Source organism: Accipiter gentilis, chromosome 3 (genome assembly GCF_929443795.1).
Source record: "Accipiter gentilis chromosome 3, bAccGen1.1, whole genome shotgun sequence".
Classification (NCBI taxonomy): Eukaryota; Metazoa; Chordata; class Aves; order Accipitriformes; family Accipitridae; genus Astur; species Astur gentilis.
The window spans coordinates 37036251-37063939 of NC_064882.1; the positions used below are offsets into that span (position 1 = coordinate 37036251).

At 39.0% G+C, this 27689-nt stretch overlaps 1 protein-coding gene across 2 annotated transcripts; it reads left to right on the forward strand.

Moving 5' to 3' along the window:
• Positions 1–39: 39 nt before the first annotated feature.
• TRMT44 (tRNA methyltransferase 44 homolog) lies at positions 40–19463 on the forward strand. 2 transcript variants are annotated; one of them, XM_049797923.1, is made up of 11 exons: positions 40–427; positions 2763–2880; positions 3751–3970; positions 5224–5292; positions 7510–7617; positions 10066–10137; positions 12874–12980; positions 13626–13809; positions 14517–14907; positions 15821–15937; positions 19001–19463. In XM_049797923.1, the coding sequence occupies exons 1-11, from the start codon at positions 43–45 to the stop codon at positions 19231–19233; spliced, it is 2004 nt and encodes a 667-aa protein (XP_049653880.1). In that variant the 5' UTR covers positions 40–42; the 3' UTR covers positions 19234–19463. The 2 variants fall into 2 exon arrangements, with proteins under 2 accessions (XP_049653880.1, XP_049653881.1); XM_049797924.1 differs by having other exon boundaries at positions 15821–15927; positions 19001–19079.
• The last annotated feature ends 8226 nt before the right edge of the window (positions 19464–27689 follow it).

Below are 27689 nucleotides of genomic sequence, written 5' to 3' on the forward strand. Positions count from 1 at the left end.
TTCCCCCTGCGCGGCGGCGGCGGCAGGACCGGCGGGGCGGCCATGGGGCTGCTGGGGGCGGCGGCTGTGCGGGATGGCGGCGCCGCGCTGCCTCACGGCTTCTGGGCGGCGGTGCGCGTCTGGCTGGAGAAGCCGCAGGTGGCCAACAGGCGGCTGTGCGGCGCCGCCATCGAGGCGGAGGGGACGGTGCCGCTCGGGGAGGGCGGGGAAGCGGCGTCTGCCGGGGCCGCGGAGCTGGGCCGGCTGTGGCGGGAGGTGCGCGGCCAGCTGCCGGCGGGGCACGGCCACGGCCACTTGCCGCCGCCCCTGACGGCCTGGGGCGGGCCGGGCCGCCGCTCCGAGCTCCGCGCCGTGCTGAGGACGCTGCTGCCCCGGGGGCGGCCCGGCGGCCCGCCCGCCCCGCCGACGAAGGAGCTGGCGGTCCAAGGTGAGCGGGAGGCCCGGCTCCGAGGCGCTGAGAGCGGGCGGGACGGGGAGCGCCCGCCGGCGCCGGAGCGCGGCGTTTGCGGGCCGCTGTCTCTGTCGCAGGCCTGTCCCCTCCGAGGCTGCCTCGCAAGTGAGATAAACAGCCCTTTTTCCTTACTTGTGGGAGTGCAGATGGATTTTTGTCCTTTTTCGCGTGATTGGACTTTATCAGTTTTGTTGTTCTTGTGCTAGGAAGTGTCAGCAGTTGAAATACAAGTTACTGAGATCAAACACCTGTAGGACTCTGGTTTAAACAACTCCCGCTTCAATCTTGGGGAATCGCGGTAGGGGAAGAGCTAATGTGCTAGGTAGGTGTAAGGTACTGCTGAGACAGGAAAAGCACTTAGGGAAGCCAGGCACCCCGCTCCCGAAGAAGAGGTATTGGAAGCGGCTCATCTTTTTGTCTTAAAAAGAAGAGGCAAGAAGGACTGTCACCGTGCCAGCTCCTGTCGTGAGTAAGCTGCCCGCACAAAACTGCCGCTTGTAGTGCAAATCTAATTACGGGCTTGTGATGGTAGCCTCTGAAAATGCAGAGTTAATGAAAAAAAAGTAGGCAGCTGTGGCACCTGCCTGGCCAAGTTGAACTGTTTATGTCGGCTTTCTTATTGTTTAGTACTGCTTAAAAATGAAGCTTGACTTCATGCTTTGTTTTTTACATTGTGTGATGGTAATATGCTGCAGTAAATCCTACTAAGATAAAGAAACATACAGGGTACAGGTTGACACCTTTTAAGAAATTTTGGGAAAAGTGTTGATGTGGAGTAAATTCTAATAGTAATGCTTTGAAAAGAATCAGAATTCTGGAAAAAAATTTACAATTCAGAAAGAACTATTGTCATTTATGGGGTCCAGCTGACTTTGGATGCTCTTGTGGCCTATGATTCTTATCCTGATGCCTTCAAAAACAAAAGCATATGTTGCAGTTTTGATTTATTTTTTCTTTTGATGTTTAGAGGAGGTGTTCCTGAGCTACATCTAGAGAGCCTATCTGTAAGAAACAGCCTAGTAAAATAATTTTTTTTAATTAATATGTCTAAATAAATGTTAGGGGATTGGCTAAGGATGGGATGAGATAGCAAGACTTGATGTTTGCTCTATTGCTAATTATTCTTTCCTGTCTCTTAGAAAATTTTGGAATCCATTGAAATTTGATTACTTAGCCAATATAGCATTCTTAGTTTGAAGATTTGTAGTTGTTGGAACATCTGGTTTGATGGTAATTGAAAAAGCATTTTAAAAAATGAGAACTTGGTAAGCTATTCTGAAGAAATCGCCTTGGATAAACAATAGCTAAAAAGATTTTTGTAACTGGTTTATAAAGTAATGATGTATATCATAGGCCATAAGGAATACAGTAAATGCTTTTAGAGTCACTTTATAGGAAGGTCTGTAGGGAATAAATTAAGATATTAAGATTTTAAAAAAATCAGTAGCATGTGAATACTAGGCTTTATCGTCCCATTCATATTTTGCTGCAGTCAGCTTTCTTTTTATTTGTAAGTTACTTCAAAAGGACACACTCTCCCTTGCTGTTTTTACTTGTGTAGGAGTTAATTATCCTACATGCATGATTGATGTTAGAGAATGAAATATGACAAAAGTTGCAGAGTATCTTCTTGAAATACAAAGAGGCACTCAAGTGCATTGCCAGCTGTTTGTCAGCCCAGCTCAACTCTTCAAAATCTCTAGTGTTTGGAATCTGTTACTGGATATAAATATTTATTCCACAGGTGATAGAACCATTAAGATCAGTAGTGTAGTTGCTGAACATAACTTAATATATTAACATAGTACATGCTTCTTCACCTAAAAACAGGTCTTCTCTGGTAGTCTCCCTTCAGAGTTATGAGATACTAATTTAGGAATAGATAATGTGTTTTTTCACAGTGTTTAGCCCAGGAATTGGGGAAGCTGCATGATGCTAGAAGGGAAGCCTAGCTATAATTAATTTTAATCACACAGTAGATCCTGTGTCTGAACATGGCAAAACTGATAGATACTAATAATATTATTGTTTTTTAATATTGCACTGATTGTTAATACTGGGGTGACATGTAAGTCTGTTTATTTGGAATGTGCTTCCAGGACTCTGGATTTACTATGGGGTAGGGGAAAGAAGCAGTTTTGTGCTAGAAAAATCTCATTGTCTAGCTTTTACCTTATTAAAATAGTTAGGTTTAAAGAAAATGAATGGTCTTACTGGTCAGCCTTAGATATTTTGGAAACCTCATGCAGCAGTATTAACCAGAATGGTTTGCACCATAGATTAATATATCACTGTTTACATATCTTTTCAGATGTTTACAATGGAACTGTGACTTTTCTGCCTTTGGAGGAAAACAGTGAAGGAAAATACCAGATTAAAAAGTGCAATATTTATCAAATTCAACTTACACACGTAAAAGATGAGGAATGGTAAGTGCTGGGAGTGAGGGAGGAAGCAAACCATGAGATACTGCAAGGATCACATCATGTTTTAGTATTAGTATCTAGGCAATTTGTTTTTTTATTTTCCTGTTTGATTAATAAATGACAATAGTGGTGTGATCTTTGTGCATAGTGTTCAGTTAAAAGGAACATCTACAATACCCAAACCAGCACAAACCAAATCTGTTTCAACTTTGAATGTATACATTGACTGTACATGTGTGTGGTCTAGAAAAAGTATGCATATTCTGACCACGAGGGGCTAGCTATGCCCGTGAGAGAGGTCAGGTTCTGTGGGTGTTAGTAAGGTTGAGGGTCAAACTGCAATTGCTGTGAACCTACTGAGCTTCAGTCATTGAAATGTAGACCTTTGCAGCTTGGTCCTGAGCATCTGAGGGCATAGCTGTAATGAAATCTGAATAAAATTCGAGATGATGAAATATTGAAATGTGGTGGCTGGTATATTTTTCCTCCTAAATTTTCCTGTTTTTTTATGAATTTCATGAATTCACTTTTACTAGGTAGTGTTTGGATCTCTTGCTAAGTCAGGTTGCTCATCATATGTGAGTCCTCAGTCACTGTGTTAAATGCAGCATGGACTCTCATCTTCAGTGTTTGAATTGGCAGATAATGAGCTGTCTAACAAAATTCAGGGGAGACTGTTCCATTATTCAGTAACTTTACTGTTTTTATTTTTCCTTTTGGTTTTGTGTATTACATATTCCCTTATTCTCCAGTCTACTTTTATACCTCTGTTTGATCTGCTGATTTTCTCTACTTAGTCATTGTTTTCTCTCTATTTGAGGTGGCTGAAATAATGAAATACACTGTATTTATATAAAATTTTTATTTTTAAAGGTCTCTGTCTATTGTAGCTCCATTTCCAGAAGATTGGTTTTCAGATGGAATTGCATACCCCAAACTAGCATGGCTTGGAAATGAACTTTTGTCCAAACTGGCTAAATGGTCTGTAGAGCAAAAGCCTAGTGAGTTTAAAAGTACACTCTCGCTCATTTCTGTAGCAAAATACAGCAAGGTTTATCAAAATCTTAAAGAAAAATACAAAGACATGGTAAAGGTAAGTTTAGCAATAAATGCAGTAATAATATGCTTTCCTATATTTTTTTGTTGTTTGTTTAGTGAAACTGTTTGTTTTGCTAAATTCTTTTTTTTAATAAAAGAAGCAAATTAATTAAAATGTATGTTTTAATGTTTTTGTGTTTTGGGGTTTTGTTCTGTGTCTGTGTACTAACAATTTCCTATTTGGAAGAACTGAACTGGAAAAGCAAGATTTGGAGCCAAATTCACACTAAATATCTGGAGGAGTTAGGTATTTTCCAAAATGTATCCGTTCTGGTAAGACGTAAGCGATAGGTCAGTGGATGTAAATATTAAATCATCCACAGTAGAAGGCATAAATAAAGCACCTTCTTCTCCGAAACCTGAAAGAGTCTGGAAACAGCACTGGTTAGCAAGTAGGTTAAATTTCTTATTATTCTTTTAAAATTTGGATGCTATATTAATATGTGTTTGAGTTAGAGGAGCAATTTTGTATTATTGTTTTATCCTGGGGATCCCAATAAACAACAGTGATCATCTTAAGTGCTGTGTGAAGTAATGCCTATATCCTTATACACCAGACTCTAGCTACAAGCAAAAAATTTGTGAAAATGTTGAAAGGTTCTATGGTTGATATTTCTGTACTACTAGAAAGATATAGATGAGAGGAAAATTGGGCTTGTGGGTAAGGTAATTGTTGAGTCATTAGCTCTGCAGTAGACAGTGTAGTGTTGAGCATTTTAATCTTTGTTTCAATTCCTCATTTACACAATATGGGTAATACTTCCACTTTCTGTCTTCCTACTTCAGATTTTGACTCTTCGTGTTCTGTTGTGTCAGGATAATTCTATGCCTGTTATGTTGTGAAAATAAATTTACAAATATTCATGTTATCAGTGTTGCACATAACAGGCATGATATAAGCATTTGTCTTCTGAGAGAGTTAAGCAAAAGGATGCATGCTCTACTACAGAACAGATGCAGCAGTTTCCTTGTTGTGACCTTCACATATGGAGCCATAATGTTCTTGGAAACTTTGTTGGTTGGATGACAGCAGACATCCTTTATGATATGATTCTCTTTTGTGACTCACAAAATCAAACAGTCTTTATTTATATTCTTTGTGTGTATTTTTAATGAGGTTAAAATGCAAAATTCATGAAGTGCAGAAACCTATTGAAGTGGATGAGTATCCAGATTGCTTTAACTGAGCACTTCCTGAAGTAATTTCAGATGGTGCAGAAAATAATTTTTCTCTATTTTTTTCTGAAGGTGTGGCCTGAAGTGACAGACCCTGAGAAATTTGTTTATGAAGATGTTGCCATTGCCACTTACTTGCTGGTAGGGAACTGCTTTCCCTAATAATATTCTATAAGGTTCTATTTCCTAATAATAGAACCTGTCTAAAGAAAATCAGTATTTTCATTTTATAGTTGTTGCATTTTTAAAAATAGAATGACCTGAAGTTATTACAGGTATACAATGCAAAAGGAAAGGGGTAGGAGAAAGGATGTAGGTTTTCTGGGTGTTGGTTTTGTGGGTTTTTTTTTTTCGCTTGTTTTTGTTGGGTTTTGTTTGTTTTTTTTTCTTTTACTCTCATTTAAGAGAGACAAAGTTCTTATCACAATGTTTTCAAGCATAACTTAAAACTGAAAGTGGAATTCATGTCTATAACTTCAAGTTGTGTTTGTATTCTGATCTTCTTTAGTAGTACTCTCAACAGCATTTCAAGGAATTATGTATAATAAGTCATAATGTAGATACCTCTTGCATCTTGTCTAAATCAGTATTTATAAGTAAGTTAGTCCATTTACAGAAGTCATTGAGGACTAATTTATTTTGATAATTGACTGTTTAAACGTAGAAACCAAGTTTCCTTTCCCATGAAGATTTTTAAAATTGTCTGAGGAAACATGACTGACCTATGCTCTCAAAACCTTGATTGTTACGTTGGTGTGACAACTTCTTACATCAGAGAAATGATCATGATGAAGTGGTCAGACAGTTCGACTAGATGAGCGTTTTAGGTCCCTTCCAACTGAACTATTTTAATCTATTATACTGGCTTGTGGAAAGAGCTAAATAGTAGATTTATCTTTTACCATTTTTACCACCATGATCATATTAGGTGTTGAAAATCGGTTGTAGCCACAAGAAGATTCTGTAATGACAGAATTTTTATGCACAAGTGCTAGTTTACAGTGATAATGTGTTTTAGCTGATGTAGCAGTAGTTTTCAAAAAGTTATTAAAGTCATCCAATAACTGGTTTATATAAATGAAAGCTTAAAGTATGGTTTTAATAACGTAGCCTCCTTGCAAAAATTTCAGGTATCTATGTAATGGTATATAGTAACTCATTATTTAGAAGTACATTAAACAGGTAGTTAAGAGAAGGTAGGTCCAGTGTTAAATTTTTGTGTATTTATGGTGTCTACATCTGACCTCATTTTACTCTGTAGTCATATTAAGGTCACTACTGTCTAGGCACATGCCCAAAGAAGTAGCTATTCAGTTTGCATCGTGAGAAGCTCAGCAGGGGATGGAGAGTAGGTGTGATCTGTGTAGGAAGTGATTAGGGCTTTCTGGGTTACAGCCTAGAGTGCAAAAAGTGCAATGATTGGTACATCTAAAAATGTAAACGTAGCCTGATAATCTCAGTTTCCTTCCCTCTAGCAAAACTGACAAATTAACAGGTAGCAACATTACAAATATTCATTTTTGTGGTTAAATACTCTTGAGGATTTTTGTTAGTCATAGTAAAAAATGTGTGCAGGGTTGATGAATGGGTGCTCTGTAGCTTCTCGTTGAAGGAAAAAGGGTTTGACAGTGATAGAGACTAATCCATGCCCTGCAGACAAACATCCGATTATTATCTAATTATGAATTACATAACTACGTAAAAGTAACTACTTATGTACAGGGCACAGACTAGAATTGGGCTGAAAGCTTTGGGTTCCCTTTAGCTGATGTGGAATTTGGGGTAGCTGACTGTTGCTAGGTAAGTTACACTTTGTTCAGTAGAAATGCTACATGTACCAATATATAGCCAACTGATTACAAAGAACATTTTGGTTTTTATTCTCAGCTCTGCCACCAATTCTTTCTTTAATGCAGTGGATATGAATGCTTCTGTGGTGTTAATTGCAGAGACACTGTTGAAGTTTACTTGCTACTTCCCTTGCATCCTCTGTTCATCTCTTGCACCCTTTGTTTTAGCAGCTTATTTTACATTTGTGCTCAGTCTAGCCCAGGGTTGTATAGCCTTGATTAATTTCAACTTCCAGTGACTCAGAAGGGAGCAGAGGATGTGCTTAGCACTTAGCAAAATGATTGATATTTTGCAACATAATTCCTGCCCCTCTCCATAAACAGTTTTAGTGGATCTTGAGTTTGTTTTTTTTTCTCTCAAGTTATTTTCTCTGTGAGAACATTGAATGTCTTCTGTCACATCTGCATTCTCTCCCAGCTTTCTCCTTTAATTTCCAATAATCTTTTCTGCTTTTTTACAGGGAAACTTGAGAGCAGAAGTCTAAAATATTTTCTTTTCTTGTCTTAGATTCTTTGGGAAGAAGAGAGAAAGGAAAAAGCGTTGACCAAGAAACAGTCATTTGTAGATCTTGGATGTGGAAATGGTCTGCTAGTTCATATTCTAAACAATGAAGGGGTAAATAGAGTGCTTTTTTAAAGTAATAATTAAAACCCAGAAAGTCTTGTTCTGCTTTTCTTTTATCTGGCATGCAGATAGCCAAAATTCAGTTAATTCATGTAGCTAAAATAGGATTTGTTCACTCTTGTTACCAGGAGAAAATCTTAGCAGAGCTTTAGAATCATAGAATCATTTAGGCTGGAAAAGACCTTCAAGATCATAGAGTCCAGCCATCAACCATGCCCACTAAACCATGTCCTGAAGTACCCCATCCACTTGCTTTTTTAATACCTCCAGCGATGATGACTCAACCACTTCCCTGGGCAGCCTATTCCAATGTTTGACAACCCTCTCAGTAAAAATTTTTTTCCTAATATCTAATCTAAATCTCCCTTGCCTCAACTTGAGACCATTTCCTCTCGTCCTATCTCCAGCCACCTGACAGAAGAGACCAGCACCCACCTCACTACCACCCCCCTTCAGGTAGTTGTAGAGAGCGATAAGGTCTCCCCTCAGCCTCCTCTTTTCTAGACTAAACAGCCCCAGCTCCCTCAGCCGCTCCTCACAAGACTTGTGCTCCAGGCCCCTCACCAACTTGGTTGCCCTTCTCTGGACACACTCCAGCACCTCCATGTCTTTCCTGTAGTGAGGGCCCCAGAACTGAACACAGTACTTGAGGTGTGGCCTCACCAGTGCCGAGTACAGGGGGACAACCACCTCCCTGCTCCTGCTGGCCACACTATTTCTGATACAGGCCAGGATGCCGTTGGCCTTCTTGGCCACCTGGGCACACTGCCGGCTCATGTTCAGCCGGCTGTCGACCAGCACCTCCAGGTCTTTCTCTGCCGGGCAGCTTTCCGGCCCCTCTTCCCCAAGCCTGTAGCGCTGCATGGGGTTGCTGTGGCCCAAGTGCAGGACCCGGCACTTGGCCTTGTTGAACTTCATACAACTGGCCTTGGCCCATTGAGCCAGCCTGTCCAGATCCCTCAAGCAGATCGACCCTGCCTCCCAACTTGGTGTCATCTGCAAACTTGCTGAGGGTGCACTCAATCCCCTCATCCAAATCATTGTTAAAGATATTAAACAGAACAGGGCCCAACACGAGCCCTGAGGAACACCACTTGTGACCTGCCACCAACTGGATTTCACCCCATTCACCACAAGAAATCTTTCACTTATTTATCTATTTTTATTAGCGCAATTCATTTCAATTCAAGGCTATTTTTCTGAGGTAAGAAACTCAGATGGAAAAGAAAAAGTAATGATGTAATTTAGTTATGCTATAGATGAACCAAAAAGGAATGGAGAATCAGAGATTCTCTTTTACAAGATGTTTTTCATGAGCTTAATTTTATAGAAATTGAGTTCTGCTTGTCATGTCCTGAAAATGTTTTTCAATATCTTTAAAAACAATCCTGGGATTTGTTAATTGTGAAAATGCCTAACAACATACTGTGCTTTCGGGAGTGAAAATGTGGCAACAGCAAAATTCAGTTTCTTAAGGCATAGTTTCTGAAACAACAACAAAAAAAGGTCAGTGAGATTGAACAAAACGCAGTGAACTTGGGTCTGTCTGTTTTAGAAAATTGTATTTTCCACTTTTGGAACAACATGGTAAAATCTGTAGAGGAAATTAGTATCTCCTGTTAGATCAGTGGATGTCACTAGTGGGGGGAAGTCCTAAGTTCTCATAACACAAGCTCTCTATCCTTCTGTGGCCAGAAAGATTGATCTAATACAAGATGTGTAACAAAACCCGAATGTTTTCCCTGTAAACACTTATTTTTTTGTACATCATTAGGTCATCACTGCTGTAGCACTGACAAACATTGTTGACTGTCAAAAAATGACGTTTGTGAGAGTTTCATGAGACTTTTTTAGTAATTGATTTTGTCTAGTTCTGCACAGGTTTCTTTAAGTTCAAATACTGTTACTTATGAATTCTTTGTTTCTTGCTTTAGTTTCCAGTCTTATTTCCTCTTCCCATCAGTTCACACAGGGAAAAGCGTGCTTGGACTCCAGCAGCCTAACTGACTTAGTTGAAAGGTGGTTCTCCAGCAAGAACTGCTTAGAATAGCACTTTTCTCTGAGTGCTGTGGGTGCTACAGTATTACTTGCCTTATGAAAGGTTTTGATAATTCAAAAACAAACAAAAAACAATACCTCTGCTTTTACTTTTGTAGAGATCCAGATTTTCAAGAGCAGTCTCAATAGGTGTGCCCAGGTAATATTTCAAACCAGGTATATTCTTAAGGTTTCCTAGTCTTTCCATTCATGTTTAGAAGGGCAAGAAGGAATTAAAAGTATTCAGCTTCTGCCTGAAATGATGAAGCTATGTTTCATTATGTGTCTAAATTTTACTATGAATGAAATAATCAGTGTTAATACATACATTTAGTGAGCCTGTTTGACAGTTTCTGCTGAAAGTAGTACTTAAAAATGATACTTTTTGTTCCAATATTTCAGCATTCAGGTAGAGGAATTGATGTGAGGAGAAGAAAAATATGGGACATGTATGGACCAGGAACTCATTTAGAGGTATTATGCAAATGTATGTCAATCTTATTGATGTTTAACTTTATTAATTTGTTCGTTGCTTCAGGTTGTGTTGATGCAGATATAATCAAACGTATTGGGTTACAGACAAGTTGTCTAAAGTGATCTATTGGTTTGGTATGATGCCACCCATAGGTCTTGTGGGACTGTAAAGTAAGTTGTAATGGGAATTACGAGAGCAGTGCTGTATCATGCCCTTGCATATTTGCAACTTACTGATTTTTTAGCTGAGAAGACTAGCGTGACTTCCTACTGCATGTACAGACATGCACACCATGAAACAATCTTTGATTTTACTGCAAGATCAATATAAGCAGCTTTGTTTGCACCACTGTACCTCATAAAAGATATTAGTATCCAAAGTTGTGAGTAGTTTATTCTTGAAAGTGATTCTGACCTTCTAGTGCTGTGTGCTGGTTTGGGGCCAAAATTGTTGAACCTCAAAGGAGCCAGTCCTCTGCTGTACTGACTTTGTGGTAAATAATTGCAATAATAGCCTTCAAAAAAAATGAACAGGAAAATGAGTCTGAAAGAAGGATCATATTTCAAGTTCCAGATTAGCATTTTTATGAGAAAAGGAACAATTCAAGCACAGGAACATTCACTTTAACTCCAGCTGTTCTTGGTCTGATACTCGTTAAAGTGTGGTACTAATGAACAGTTGCCCTTTGGAGGTGGGGTGTTTCTGGTTTCTTGTTCTCCAGTCTCCTAAAATTTCTCACTCTTTTCTCTCAAAAATTGTCAGCTTCTAACATATTAAAATAATTTTCCACCTATATAGTTACTATCTAGTAGTTTCGTTTAAAAGTTAATTCAACATATCGTTGAAGGCTAACAACTCACATTAAATCAAAAAAAGAGCAGCAGTTTTCACAGATGGGATGTGGGGCTTTCACAGTCTTGTGCAGCCTTCTCTTTGCCACCCTGCCATTTTGTGTGCAGATTGCCAAAACTGCCAGATTCCTTTGCTGCAGTCTGTAACGAGATCTTACTGAAAGGCTTCAAGAAACAATCCAAAACATCAAGCTGTGGTGCTCTTTTGTTCCTGTTGTACTATATTAAATCACTTCTGATCATACCAAACAGCATCTTCTCTTTTCCTTCATGTTATAAATTCCTTTTTCTGCCCATGTTTCTGTATTGTGGAAATCTTTGAATATGCATTTGTTTATATTAAGGTCTGGCTGTTTACAGTTTCTCAGATTTCTTGACTTTAGGGAAACTTCTGAGCATCAGTGGTCCCTCTCTGCGTCATGAGGGAACAAAATGGAAAAGGATGGTTTTTGTCTTTTAGAAAACGAGAGGGGAAAAAAACCCACAGAGAACACTTGAAAAATTCAGACAGAAACAATAAAAATGTCTAAAATCTGTATGTAAGGAAAGCACTAATTTATGTGGGAAGGAGTTATATAATGAATAGGAAGGGTGAAATGATTTTACAATGCTGCTGTAGCCACAGGAGCCATAGAAGGAGAAAGCACCTGCTCACAGCCTTTTGTTACCCTTCAAGCTAATTTTGTTTTGATCTTTACTTAAAGCATGAGTTGCAGGATGAATATTGCCATCTGTGACATTCAATGCCAATATTAACAATAAAAATGAATGTAACAGGTGGCACCCTGCATTGCCAAACTGCTGTCAGACATGGCGAATATAAATTTGATTATGGATGACTGTCAAAAAGTGGAGTGTGGCACTGGTAATTCATGCTATGGCTAAATTGAATGATCAAAACTGAAAGATAACATAGGATTAACTTATTTAATCAACCATAAGAAAACACTTACCAAACACTTGGTCTAACATCTACTATCCTGCCAAAAATAAATTTGTTCCGTATATTATCTAGAAAATACCTGTTTGGTGGTTGGTTTTGGTTTTTTTGTGGGGTTTTGTTTGTTTGTTTATTTGGGGGTTTTGTTTGTTGGTTTTTAAAGAATATCAGGATAGGGTATTCTTGAGACTAATCACTGTTCTGTGAGTCAGTATTGTGGTGGGAAGACTTCTGTGCTGATGTCTCCTCAATCCATATATATTGAATTTCCATGAGGCAAAATACTATTCTAAAGCCACCAAAGAAGCCTTCTTTCTCTAACCTATTGTTATTTTTGCTCCTGATTTTGCATATGTTATAAGGTAGTCTTTGACGCAGCTTGGAAGGGGATGGAATGGCAACATAGAGGGTAAGTGTTAGGTTTATTATAGGTGAATGATAGGGTGTGAAGAGTGGCGTTCTGTATATTAGGATTTGATTTGGGAAGAGTCTGTGAAAGAAGAGAAGATGGTAGTGAAGCTGTGTTCTGATTAATTGCTGTGTGAGTCCTAGGAGTGTAAGACACAGCAAATTAAGTGGCTTTCTGAAAAATTGAGTCCAGACATACAGGTGATGGAAGAAGAATGGCAAGAAATCATAATCTGATGTATGATATTTGTTTACAAATACTTAGGGTGCCAGATATCTTAATCAGAATTGTTATTCCCCTTTTTGAGCAATATTTTTGTGGGTAGCTGTTGCTAAAATATATCTTTGTAGCTATAAAAAATTGCTACCTGGTAAAAGTGCAGACTGAGGAAAACTTTTTTGGTGTCTGTGGTTCTTACCTTGTATTTGTCAGCTTGTATAATTTTATACTGCTGCTTAGTGCTTTATTAACAAATAAAGTGCCTTTAAAGAAACCTGTAATAAAATTCAGTTAATGTATTTTTTGGTTTTTTTAGGAGTCTACAATCATGCCAGGTGACAGTCATCTCTTTCCAGATACTGACTGGCTCATAGGAAACCATTCAGATGAATTAACACCATGGATACCTGTAATTGCAGCTAGGTATTTGTGAAGGGACGGGAGTGGGAGGAAAGGAATTAAAAAAACTAAAACCAAAATCAAACAAACAAACCACCTCAAAACATAATTACCTATGTGGGCTTGGTGAAAACTTGTCACTCTTGCAAGCCACACCTGCTGTCCTTGCAGGACTTGCTGCTTTTGATGCCAATTGATTATTGTTACAAAATGTTTCTGTTCCTGCAGAAAAGCACAGATGCAGTATTTACTTTCTCATAGAAGTCAGTCCAGGATTTTGCTTTTGAAGTTCAAAAACCAGAACTGATTTCTATTCTTCAGATATGAATCTGTTGAGTTTTTGTTGTGTTTTTTTTTAAATAAAATTGCTGTTGGTTCTGCTTTTCCTTAAACCATTGTGCTCTTCACAACCAGCTGCAATAGTTTTAATATCTAGAGATTTAGTCCAGCAAACCAAGTTGACACAGTAATTTGCTATAGCAAATACTTTTTGAAACAGTATTTTTGATTATGCTAATCTACTGAAAGAGGAACATATAAATATTACTTCATGAAGCTCTGTCACTTAATGAAAACTTCCATTGTTGCTTGTATCTGATGGGTTATTTGTTAATTTTGTGTGTTCTCTGAAATAACTTTCCACTCAGCAGTTTGTTATCCTTCTTGTAGGTCTTCCTATTCATGCTGCTACTTTGTGCTGCCATGTTGCTTCTTTGATTTCCATGGAAAATACAGCCGAAGGCAAAGCAAGAAAACTCAGTACAGAGAGTATCTTGATTTTGTTGCCGAAGTGGGATCTGTATGCGGCTTTCACGTGGAAGAAGATTGCCTTAGAATTCCATCAACAAAAAGGGTAATTTTGTATAGGGCTTCTGTCTTTCTTTTTTTAAAGCTGCTAGCTGTCTGAAGCATATGGGTGTTTTGTTCATTATTATTGTTTGTTCGTTATTATTGTTGTAAGATCAGGCTACAGTCAGCTGCATTACTTGAGACAATATGCTCTGAAGAGAGACTAAAAATACTTATTGTTTTCTTGGGTATTCTGCTCTTAACGTCATAGGTACAATCCTAAAGACAAGAAAGATGGAAGATTTTATGGTTATTTCTTATGCCACCCTATAGGATGGAAAACTTACAAAACTCATTTTTTCTTTAATTTTTCTAGCTGCCTTATATTGCTTATTTGTACTTAATTTTTCTTTTGTACTTTCTTTTTGTATTTAATTTTTCATGTCCCGTGAAATTCAAAGTGAAGTGTTCTCAGAGTAGGAAGAGTTGTCCAGGTTTAATTTTGTAAATAATCTGAGGGTCAGGAACAGTCTTTTTGCTGTGTGCTTGTATGGCATGATGGATTATGGTTTGATTACTTGATTTCTTCTGTGGCACCAATATTTGAAAACTGAAATTAAAAACCCCTCAGATGTTAACGAGCATTGAGTTTGAATGGATATCACCTGTAGGTAGATTTAGAAGCCTGCATAAGACATGTGTGGGTTGGGGGGCTGTGTGTAAGTATGGGACTGTGTGGAAATAGTGGTTTATCTATTTCTATTACAATAGGTAAGCTTTATTGGAAAAAACAGGATCTATCCACCTGCAGAATGTGCTCTGATTGACAAGCAGATAACACAGTATATTAATAATCGTCAGACCTGTGCTGTGGTCATGTGTGACAGAAGAGTTGGATTTAATCATAAGGATCGCTCTGATGATTCATGCAAAGAAGAAGGCTCAGAACTTCCCAAAAATGAGACTGAGACTGCTGGTACAACTTGGATGCCTGGATTTCAGCCCAGAGAAAAAGTAGTACAAATCAGAAATTGTGCTTCCCTCCCTCGAGATTTTGTAGATGATGTGGTTCTCAATGTGGCAAAAATGCTGTTAAATGCAACCCCCCCAAAATCATGTTCTCATATGCATGGTGGAAATACAAATATCTGGAATCAAGGAGGTGAGATTGTCTTTCCTTTACATTATCTTTTGCTTTTGCTGGTAGAGGATGCTTTTTCCAATGAACTTATGTGTTTGTGAATTTAGTAAGTGAAATAGATTTTAGGAAATACCAAGAACAGCACAGTAGCAATCAAAGGCTTTTTTTCCCCCCACTATGTTTTATTGCACATGAGGATGCAGATAAGGCATATAAGAATATTTTGAATTTGGTGTGGGTCGTTTTCCCCTCTACACTTAAATAATAGGACAGAATTGATTTTTATTAAAAAACCCAAACCGAACCCAGAACTCCTCCCCATTTACCAAAACAGAACACTCTACATCTATTTGGGGAGAAGATTAAGTTTCTTTTTGGATAGTTGCATAATAATTAGCTGTAATTCTGTAAGAATTGTGTAAGAAGTGCTTTAAAGTGGCATTTGGTTATGGCATGGTTAGGAATTTTTAATTTCGGAAGAAAGCATAGAAGTTGATGTTAAATTTATAAGCATTCAGTTCTCACTACTACAATCTTTCAATTTTCCTTCATCCATTTTTATTACTTACTGTAGTTTGTCATATGTTACTGTTACAGGAGATCCTTTGAGTCATTCTCTCATCTCTCTAATTAGATGCATGTAAACAGTGCTTATTGCAATGAGGGTTATATGCTACTGTAAAAAAAGCAGGGGGAAAAAAATGCATCTTACTGTGGAAATTCTGACTTTAGTCCTGTAGAATGAAAACTGCTATTTTACAGACAGTATACGTATAAAATATATATCGTGCACGATATTGGGAGTACAAAGTTGCTGCAGTACTGGTAAATAATTCATAGATTCTGCTCATAATCATTAACTTCTATAGAAGTTATATATAAAATCTTAAGAAAATTTATACATTTTTAATAGCTACACTATTATTTATTGCAGAAAGCCTTTCTTTGAAAGAAGTAGCAGAACATTTAAATAAAGAGACTTTAAAAAGGCTAAAGAGTGAATATGGAGGCCTGCAGACACTACTCAAGAACAATCATCAGGTATTTGAAGGTAAAGTAAGGGTTCGGGGTTTTGTTTTGTTTTTCTCTATTCCTCTGTTTTATCTCCTCTATATACAGTTAAACTCAACTGAAAAATTACTATAGTGGTGGTTTTTAACCACTTTCTATACCTGTCATGGTTTAACCACAGCTGGGAGCCAAGCACCACTTAGCCGCTCACTCACCTCCCTCACAGTGGGATGGGGGAGAGAATCAGAAGGGCAAAACTGAGAAAACTCTCGTGGGCTGAGACAAAGACAGTTCAATAGGCAAAGCAAAAGCTGTGCATCAGGCAAAGCAAACCAAGGAATTCATTCCCCACTTCTCATGGGCAGGCAGTTGTTCAGCCATCTCCAGGAAAGCAGGCCTCCATCACATGCAATGGCCACCTGGGAAGACAAATGCCATAACTCCGAATGTCCCCCATTCCTCCTTCTTCCCACAGCTTTACATGCCGAGTGTGATGTCATATGGTATGGAATAGCCCTCTGGTCAGTTTGGGTCAGCTGTCCCAGCCGTGTCTCCTCCCACCTTCTTGCACACCCCCAGGCTACTTGCTGGTGGGGAGGTGTGAGGAGCAGAAAAGGCCTTGACTTGGTAAGGACTGCTCAGCAATAATGAAAACATCGCTATATTATGAACACCGTTTTCAGCACAAATCCAAAACATAGCCCCATACTAGCTACTATGAAGAAAATTAACTCCATCCCAGCCAAAACCAGCACAATACCTTTGTGGAAAACTGAATATGTGCCCATTGCTCCAAGATAATGTTAGTAAAATTCTTTTTGAATGAGATTGGTAAGGCATCCATCAGCAAAGTGTTGTTCTAGACTGACTGTATCTGAAAAGACAACCCTTTCGTTGAAGTGGCTAATATGATGCTGTTGTTTGACTTAGAGAATTTTTATTTTTCCTATAAAGTATTGATGATTTTGGGGCCATGAAATGTAGAGCAAGTTTACTAAAGCGTTTAACTGAGACTTAGTCTGGCCTTACCAAGCCCCATAGTGTAAATGCCGACACAGAACAAAACTAAATCTCCATAAGAACCTGTAACTGTTGAGGCTTGCTGTATTTATATGGCCTGTAGTAGCATGGCAGAAAGAACTCAGTAGCAAGTTTCTGTGGTTGGCTGGGTTTGTTGACAGCTTTTTTTTGTTTTGGTTTGGTTTGTTTTTTTCCTGTTGTAATGTGGTGTTGGTGTGTTTTGTGTCGTTTTTGGGTTGGGCTTTTTGTCAGTGTGGAGTTTTGCAAAATTAAGGTCTAGCTTTGCAGAAATACAAGATCTTCAAGGTTTTATCAGTATTAAGGCTGCTTCAGGTTTGCAAGTGTGATAACTTCCTGTGTCCCAACATCAGCTGTAAAATGTTGATCAACTAATCCATGGCAAATAATCCTAAGTATGCAACCTAATTGCTGCCAGTGGTTAATTTAGCCAAGTTTAGCATCCACTAAGGATTTCTGTGCACTTGGCCATTATAAAATGTGAAGCTGTACTGAAATCCTTTTGAATTACCATCCATTGAAAAGAGTTGGTCACACTGCATTCATTATGTGTCTGAATTTGATTCCCTGTCATTAGGGATAGGTGGAATAGGGTTACAACCTGTTACATGGAATGAGCATTTTAATTTGGCATGGATGCTGTCTGCACATTACCTCTGAAGAAAGACTAGGGTTAAGGGCAGGTCTTTCTCAGTAATTTATGTCACATGGAAACTGTGTGGGGCTTCAGTAAAGACCATTTGATTTGTTCCTTCAGTAGCATGTCACCATAACAAGGGGCTTTTATCAGCAGGTGGTCTGGAAGGACATTGCTTATGCCAAAGAGGACAGAGAAGAACATGGCTACAGCTATTGTCATCTTTACTGAAGTGTTGCTCTTTTAAAGACATGGAAAACAGATGCACACACATGAAAAAGAAAGGACTTAGTGTAACTGATCTGTGGCAGATTCTTTTGATCAGACATCTTGTCCAACACAGGACTGATTTTCTAGAAAAAAATATGTTTGATCATAAATAGCACTGCATCTGCTCTATTTTCTTCATCTTTTGAGTGAGATTTTAAAGCTCTGCTGAACCTGCTTCTGGATTGGCTTTGTATGAGTTCAGATCTATTTGTGTATCACGACGAAACTGGGAGGGATTAATTCATCCAGGCCTGAATGTGTGATGTTAAGCTTTCACTGGACTCGTTACCTTTTGAGTAGCGATTATCAGAATGCAGAATTGTATCGTTAACTATTCCAAGCTACAAGTTTGTGATACAGAAGGTATGATTGAAGCAGAATATGAAAATAGAGCATGGCAACTTAGAAGTGGCAAATTTTTCCCTCCTCATTTTCACTGTTGTTTTTCAGTATGTTTTTTCTTTATTAACTTCCTTTTATTCTGTTTTGTTTACACGTTTAAGGAGTTGACAGAAGTTCACAAATGTGTGTGTGCAGTTTATGGTCCTAACACAGCAAATTAATTTAAAAAAAGCCAAATCTTTATTAAGGAATGATAATTCATATGAAGGATTAGACTTGTCATCTCTTCAGTGCAGTGTATTTTTGGGTCAGTGAACCATTGTCTTTGCAAGAGCATTTCTGCATAGTAACAGTAGTAGAAGAGTCTTACTAGATTTTTTGCTGGTAATCACATTTAAAATGTGGAGTAATGAGGTTTTGAACATGGGAAAGACTACAGTTCTTGAAGTTGAAACTTCTTTGTCTGCAATTGCAATCTAAATTCAGAGGATTTCAGTCTAAATGATCCTAACTGCTGTATTTAAAACAAACAAACCAGCCTCTACAAAGATGATACAAAGGTGCCTGAAACTATTCAGCATCACAATAAAACATCTCACAGGGAAATCAATCAATTCTTCTTTAGACCGTGTGTATATTATCTTGGTTTGTTGTACACTTCTTTCTATTTCTGTACAAATGGTACATTTGGTTTTGCCTGAGTGATCAATTTGTAGAATATATATTTTATTCATAGAATGCCCTATGCATTTTTTCCAGTATAATTCCCATGGCTGTCTATTAACAGCGGCATTTTTGTTTGTTTTTACATCTTAGTTCTAAATGGGCGAGTTCATATTCGTGACTGGAGAAAAGAGAAACCATCAAGGAAAACTAAGCCTGAAGTGAAACGACACCTTTCAGCTGAAGCATTTAAAACACGGCTCTGTTGGTTTTTCATTCATCATCCTGATGGTTGTTCTTTGCCTTCTGAATCTTGCCCATATGCTCATGGGACTGAGGACCTAAGGCAGTCTCAGGTTATTAAAAAGAAAAAACATCTACAGTAATAAAAGCCTGCCACTTATGTTTAAGCTTGTGTACATAACTAAATCTGTGATTGACTTCGGGACTGCCTGGTGCATGAAGATCTGTACAATAATATGGAGGGGGTTCCCCTGTTCCTATGCATCATATTTTCCAGTTGGTTTACAAGTTCTTCTGTATTTTTAATTCTTTGATTTTGTTATTAACATGCAAAAGGTATAGTAAAGTATGTATATACTTCTGGGTTTTTTCATGGCTTGTCTAACATGCATTTGTATAAGTAGAAAAGTCTAAAAACTTAATTTTCTAAGACAGTCTTTATGATGTACATGATGCAGCATTTTCAAACCCTGAAAATTAGCTGGTTTGTTCCAAACTTTTCAGGAGGATATATAGTTTCTTATGACTCACAGTGGCTTTTGGGAGTCAAAAATTCAAGACATTTTGCTCTTTCCTGACCTGACAGCTTCCTCTCCATTACTATGGAGTAATAATATATATTACCCTTCTTTTCTTGGTCAGACCCTAGTTGTCCTGTCCTTCCTTTTCATACTGATTCAAAATGAGTTTTGGTTTGAAGAATAACTTTCTGGGAAATTACTGTGGAAGTCTTCACATGTGTGTGTAGGTTTGTAGGGCTCTGTAGACCATGCTGTCCTTTCCCTCTTTTTTTTTTTTTTTAAAGTAAGGAGTAACAGTAGAAAATGCATTTAATAATATTGGAATGGTAGGGTTTCTGCTTATCAGATAACAAAGGAATGTCTTAGCACCTTGAGCAGGTTATGACTTTCTTTGGTAGACTCTTATTTTCTTTAAAAGTTTTAACTTTTAAATGTGCATCCAAAGAAGGACAATGAAGCTGGTGAAGGGTCTAGAGCACAAGACTTATAAGGAGCCGCTGAGGTAACGGGGGTTGTTTAGTCTGGAGAAAAGAAGGCTGAGGGGAGACCCTGTCACTCTCTGTAGCTACCCAAAAGGAGGTTGTAGCGAGGTGGGTACTGGTCTCTTCTATCAAGTAACTAATGATAGGATGAGAGGAAATGGCCTCAAGTTGCACCAGGGGAGGTTTAGATTGGATATTAGAAAAAAAAAATTATTTACTGAAAGGGTTGCCAGGCATCGGAACAGGCTGCCCAGGGAAGTGGTTGAGTCACCATCCCTGGAGGTATTTAAAAGACGTTTAGAGGTGGCACTTAAGGACATGGTTTAGTGGTGGACTTGGCAGTGTTAGGTTAATGGTTAGACTCAATGATCTTAACGGTCTTTTCCAACCTAAACGATTCTGTGAACTTAGCAGAAATCCTTATTATTACTCAGTGACAGTCATTGAACTAGTGTCATCATTCATATCTGTCAACTGCTAAGTGCTTGTAAAGTTCAATATCTGCTGTACAAGCTCTGAGACAAGGGATCGTGTTGCTTCTGGCCTAGCTTGTATACTGATACTGTGGAAATCCTGCTCTGATCTACTAAGACAAGACATTTATTCCAAATCCTGCTGAAGAAAGGGCAAGATTTTAAAAAAAAGTTACTAAAGAAGAAATGTGGTGGTGAGAGCAATGACATAGAAACTGATTGCAGAACAAAGAGGTCTAGGGGTGAGAGTGAATAACCACGTGAGAACTCTGTTAAGAGCTCAGGGAACCTGAAGTACAAAGGAAGGAAATGATTGAAGACAAAGCAGAGGTAAAATGAAGGATGATACTGGAAACACTTTTCAAAACAGTTCCAAAGCCCCTTTTCTCACACCCTGACTTTAAGCCAACAGGTTGCAGTCCATTGCATGCAGAAGAAACAGGGTCTAAATCTACTGACAGGGCAGGAGCAAAGTACTGACTGAAGTGTTTTATGTTCCCCCTTCTCCTTCTACATTTCTCTTCTGATCCTGGAAAAAGCAGCTGTTGCTAGATAACAACAACCCTGATAATTGCAGCAAGGCCTTAACTTATGGATCACGTACCACATTATCATAGAATCGTTTAGGTTGGAAAAGACCTTCAAGATCATCGAGTCCAACCATCATCCAGGCCCACTAAACCATGTTCTGCTTATCCAATATGCTGTGTGGTACAGCTACCTGGCCTACCTCTAACAGGACCTGTGGTGGGCTCTGAGCCTTCCCCCATGGCTCTGGTCTGCAGTGTTGTATTCTGTGTCCTGAATTTAGCACTAATCAGTGGTGTGTTACAGTCATTACAGAGCCTGCACATTCTAAAAAGAAATTATCTTCAGGTGAATCACATTCTAAGGGGCAACTTGGATGTAGTTCAGTTAAGGGTATTAGACTAAGGGAAGAATAGTATAAGCCAGGTAAACTGCAACTCCTTATGAAGCAGGGCAGCACAGTAAGGGAACACAGCTGATAAGTGTAGTTATTGTTGTAAGAATATCAGAACTTAGCTTATTGAGGGGGCAAGAGTTGAGAAAAGCCATGAAATTTTATAAACTTGCATGTAATCAAGTGATGATGTTGCCTTAGCCTTTGTTTGGCTATATGCAGAGTAGGAGGAGTTCCCCAAGATGCTTATTTACTATGGTAAACTTACTGATACATTTGATGATGACTTAAAATCAAGTTCATGATATCTCCAGATGGAGATTGCTTCCAGTGGTGCAAAGAGCAAAAATGGACTCAATTCTTCTCCAGTCACTGGTGTCTTCCCTAATGATTCACCTTGGGGTAGGATGGGTTTGACTTGAAACAGGTGATTTCCTGAGTTAGAGTTCACCTGTGGAGCCCCTCAGACAGACTTGCAGGAAGTCAAGGTTAAGAAGCTGGAAGAAAGTTGGTTGTATTTTGGTTTGATTCTTTTTTTTTCCCTTCTTTCTAATAAATGTGGAATGAAATGCCTGCTTGACTCACTGAAGTCACAAATATACACGTGATAAGACTAGTGAATTAGTTTTAAAACTACCTTTTTTATTGTTTGTGCAATGCTATGATAATGAGCATAGCATACTATATTACTGTAGTATGCTGCCTCCTTTGTATAGACTTTGTTTCTGAACTCACCAGCATGCAGATCTGTCACAGGTGCATGATGGCTGTTCTGCTCCCTGTTTGGCATCACTGCAGGTGGCAAGCCAGCCAGTAAATCTCCTGTAATTACAGAAACTTCCCTGTTGTTTGGAGAAGTGGTAAGAGAACACTTTTGCATCCAAATGCCAGCCTTATATAATTCTGCATTTAAATGTAAAGGTAACTGCTGAAGGTGTAAAATAGCTCTACTTTATCTAAATTCTGTATCTTGTTGCTTTCTCTGTGATCCACACTCTTAAAATGGCATTAATACAATATTCAGCTTTGGCAGTGGATGAAGTACTATGCAGAGTAAGAACCAGTTTCACTATAGATAAAAAAGCTTTTGTTCCACAAGGGATTCAAGCATAAAGTCTTAATTGTTCAGGTAACACTGTCATTTTACTCCTTAGTTTATTAGCATCACTACCCATTAGTTAATTTGGCTTTATTTGAAGCCTATTTTATAGCGGAAAAATATTTGCTGTTGTAGATACCTCACAAGAGTGAGACTATGAAGAGAAGATAGATATCAGACTGCAGTCAGAAATGCTGGGATCTAGAGATTTTATATTTTCATCTGTAAATGAGCTACAGTTTTATTAAATCTATAGAAATACTCTAAAATAAAAACAAAAGGTCTATGTTTACATTCTCCTTTTAACATCAGTCCAGGACTGAATTTTAGCTTTTCATCAGATCCCTAAAACTGGGAAAAAAAATGACAATAGACTATTTTTACTTGCAGAATATCTCTGTATAGCTTCAGAACAGTCTATTTTCTGGCACGTTTCAAACCAGGAGAATTTTCGTGTATGTATCATTTGGATTGTCTGTTTACAGTATTACTGCTACTACTTCATGTTATAAAGCATTAGCCTAGATTTACAGCAGTTCCTAGAGGAAGTCTTAACAGCTTGTCTTGACAACAATATAGGTCTCTAGGTATGCTTTCTAATACAATTAGGCTGGGTTCTGGGGCTTGTTTGTTTAGATTCGAAGTTTTAAACGATAATTATCTTTGGTGATCTTAGCATGTTTTTATGAGCTAGAATCTAGCTTTAGCTATATAAAGTAGGCAAGAGTGAGCAATCAACAGTTTGCTTAGGGCATCGTAATGGCGAATATTGCAGAATCAACAGACATGAAATATAAAATCTGGAACAGTCCTACCAAGTGACAGCTAAAACAAATATTAAGACAGGTGTCCACTAAAGTGTCTAAACGTTTGGCATCAACTGAAGTCAGATGTTATGTTTTGTTATGGCTGGTAACTTCTGTTTATATAACTGAAAGAGTATTTTCATAGAGAAATTGCAATTAATTGGGAATTCACCCAGAGCGTAATGCCAACATGTTACTGCAAGGAAAACTTTTCACAGTCACCTTTTCTGCTATTGTATTGTGCTGGACCTGTGAGTAGAATCTTAAGATTTTCCTCCAGGGTGTTGGCGCATTTCCTCTTGCAGAAGCCTGCTGCAGCAGCACTGCATTTATGTGGCAATGGTTTCATGACTGGGCTTTGCGTGTTGTGAGTAGTTTTTAGTGAACACCTTTATTTGGGCCTGCTGAGTTTATGCATTTTGTTTGTATTATAACTTAATGTTCATATTTATCAGGTAGAAAAACGTAACGGTTTTGGTGCTCGTTTACCATCTTCTTACAAGCACTGCTTTAAGCCACATCTAACCGGGGGCTACAATGCTGCCAGATGAAATCTGCTTAGTGATTGCAACCCAGCTCCTCTCTTCCCTCTACAATTTTATTATAACAGGTTCCAACAGCTCTAGATGGGCGAGTGTAGCTTTGGATTCCTTTGTGGCAGGAGCATCACGGCAAATTTTTGTTTAGAGATCAGTGGATCCATCTGCATTAGTTTCTTGGTGAGCCACCCTGTGGCTTCGTGCAAAGCTGTGTATCCAACCCTTCCCAGGTTTGTATGTGGTGCTGTGCATGCTCCATGGGCAGGCACTGGCTGCTGAAGCTGAGCGCACCTGCTGCGCTGTGAAAACACCCTCGTTCCAGCTGCCAGTCAGTCTTGCTTGACAGCTAGCCAGACACTGTGTACCAAATCAAACCAATCTTCTCCTGGAAAGCCTGCCTTGAATTTTGAATACTTTGGTAATTGATCTGCTGTAGTAGCAATAAGGAAATTGTCCTCATTGCTAATTGATATTATGAGTAGGGTGTACGTAGAGATAACAGCTGTGAAATGAGTCTTTTTGCTTTGGATTGTAGGCTTCGTGTTAGGAGTTTTTAATCCAGCGAATAAACATGGAACAGAGAGGAAGGGAAAATTGTTTGCCCTTTTCTCAGGTACAAAATATTGAGAGAACAGAGAGTTTTCAAGTTGCCTGTCTTTTGCGAGTACATCATGCTTTTTTTTGTTCTCTTTGAATGTGCAGCCTTCCCAGGGGAATGCTTTTACTCTGCAGCACTGTGGTATCTTCACTAGCCTTTGGTGCATTGTGAGGAAATCCATCCAGTACAGGCATTGCTATCCTTATCTCTGTATATTTTGGAACAGTATAGCCATGATACTTTTGGTCTTTTTTTTTTTTTTTTTTCTTCTTGTCTTCTGTTTTATTTAATGTTCGTTTTGTCAGATTGTTTCGGAAACTAAATCCTATAGTGAACACATCAGCTGTTGACAATGATCTGATAGTGCTGTGAATATAAATACTGAGTTTAGCCCAGCAGTCATATTCTTTCTAGTGTTTGGAATCTAAACAGGTAGGGAATGCTTTCAAGTGAGACACGTCTTCTGTTTTTTGAAAAGCTGTAATGATAGGTATTTTTGCCCTTTCTTTCATTGTGTTTTACTGGGATGTCTCATCAGAGATGCTGATCTCACTTTTAACAGTAAAAAAAATGCGGAGAAACCTCATTAATGGCCTGTGGAAATACCTCCGTGTGAGGGCAGAATCACTTTAGTAGGATGTTTTCATACTACAGGATATATTGGTTCTGTGCTGCTTTCCAGCATGGCCAGCAGGTGGGGAAAGTGAAAAAGCTGCAGAGAGGCAACTCCAGCAGCAGCTGTGTATCCCTGAGTTCAGCGAGTCCTGGGGCTGCTTCTCCATGTGCCTTGCATTTCATTAGACATTGTAGGCAATTGGTTCTTGCATCCTTCTTCCAGGGTATTTCTGTATTTTTCCCTTGAAAAGATAACCTGCATTTGCGTCTCTCTAGGATCTTCCTTCTGTATAAATCTAACTGCCTAAGTGAAGTAACTGAAGTATATTACAAGTAAGTGGTGTTATTTTGGTAATTGCCCTGATTAGATGAATGAGACTAGATTATTTCAAGTAATTTCTTGGCAAGCTGGAATGCAAATTATTATTAAGAAGCTGGTTATTTAAGTAATGTTGCACCTTTTGGTTTTTTTCCTCTGAAATGTTGCTTTCTTTTCTAAAAATGCCTGTGGTGGTCTAGGTCTTGTAGTGGATGGGAAAAGAAGGGCAGTTTTTGACCAACTCTCCTCTTCTGATAGATTATAAGGTCTTGAATTGTCCTGATACTTCCTGGTAAATAGAGATGTCACAGTCTTTCCTTCTCAAAGGCTTCTTGGAATCTCTGTACCTGTAGTGGCCAAAACAACAAACCAGGAAAATGCTCCACAGTGGTACAAATTAGTGTCTCCTAGGAGTCCTTATGTGAAGAAGTGTCTTTATTGTACAGTTAAATGCCTTTGTGAACTCTTTCTTTTTTTTTTTTTCTCATTCAGTCAGCTTTTGGACATAAGATGACCGTTGCAATAGGAAAAGGTGTTTAAATATATTTTATGCCCTCAAAAGAGTAGTATAAAACTAAATGAGCAGCTAACTACTAAACCCAAGTGTCTCAGTAAAAATAATGGACATGCCAGTTTGCTTACAGATGTTCAGCAAGAAAGGCTGATGAGCAAGATGCTGGCTGAGCACAGCCAAAGTTACCTTGTTAAAGCGTGTCTCAGGCAGTAATTACTGGTAGCTCAACTTACTGCGTAAGAGAGCTTGTCATCTTTCTTGCTCTTTGCCACCAGATATTTAACATCAATTTGCATCTGACACAGAGCTTGCAGAGCTGATTTGTGTGGTGTCTCTCCTCAGAATGCTCTCCTCAGAAAATAGTTATTCTTTGGATTTATATAGGGAGTTCCTTCAGTTTGTACTACCATGGTTTGTTTCTTTCTTTGATGATAGTGTGTCATATTGTATTGCTGCTAAGGCTTTGGAAAGGGTCATAAAGAGATTAGGAAGCATTAATGTAATGATGAGAGTGAAAGAAAATGTGTGATGTTGATGTTGGCTACCATAACAACAGCCAACCAAGCAGTAGCAGTCACTCTCCTGGGCAACTGGAGAAGGATCTTCCGTGAACAGCAATTCAGCAAAAGAGTGACTTCTGGGTAGAGAGATTCTAACTTTAATAATAATCATAGAATGGTTAGGGTTGGAAGGGACCTTAAAGATCATCTAGTTCCAGCCCCACTGCCATGGGCAGGGACACCTTCCACTACACCAGGTTGCTCAAAGCCCCATCCAACCTGGCCTTGAACACTGCCAGGGATGGGGCATCCACAACTTCTCTGGGCAACCAGTTCTAGTGCCTCACCACCCTCAGAGTAAAGAACTTCTTCCTTATATTTAAATTTACCCTCTTTCAGTTTAAAGCCATTACCCCTTGTCCTATGCCCTTGAAAAAAGTTCCTCTCTGGCTTTCTTGTAGGCCCCCTTTAGGTACTGGAAGGCTGCTACAAGGTCTCCCTGGAGCCTTTTCTCCAGGCTGAAAAATCCCAACTCTCTCAGCCTGTCTTCATAGGAGAGGTGCTCCAGCCCTCTGATCATCGTTGTGGCCCTCCTCTGGACTTGCTCCAACAGGTCCATGTCCTTCTTCTGCTGGGGGCCCCAGATGTGAATGCGGTACTCCAGGTGGGGTCTCATGAGAGCACAGTAGAGGGGGAGAATCACATCCCTTGACCTGCTGGTAACATTTTTGATGCAGCCCGGGAGACGGTTGGCTTTCTGGGCTGCAAGTGTACATTGCTGGGTCATGTTGAGCTTCTCATCAACTAACATCCCCGAGTCCTCTGCAGGGCTGCTCTCAATCTGCTCATCACCCAGCCTGTATTTGTGCTTGGGATTGCCCTGACCCACATTTAAGACCTTGCACTTGGCCTCGGTGAACTTCATGAGGTTTGTGTGGGCCCACCTCTCAAGCATGTCAAGGCTTGAGAGACATAAGAAGAAATGTACTAAGCCAGTATAAATGGCACTTGATGGTCATGAAAAAAAGTTCTAGTGCTGATCTATCACATCACTGTCAACCTGGAGACAGGTTCATGCAGCCATACTTCAGTGCATCATGGTTGGAATCTGCCCCTTGGTCATCACTTTCACCACAGGACAGAGGTACCTCTGCAGCTGGACGGGAAGCCCCACTGCTCCCATGCCTCATTTGTTTACAGACAGATTCTAG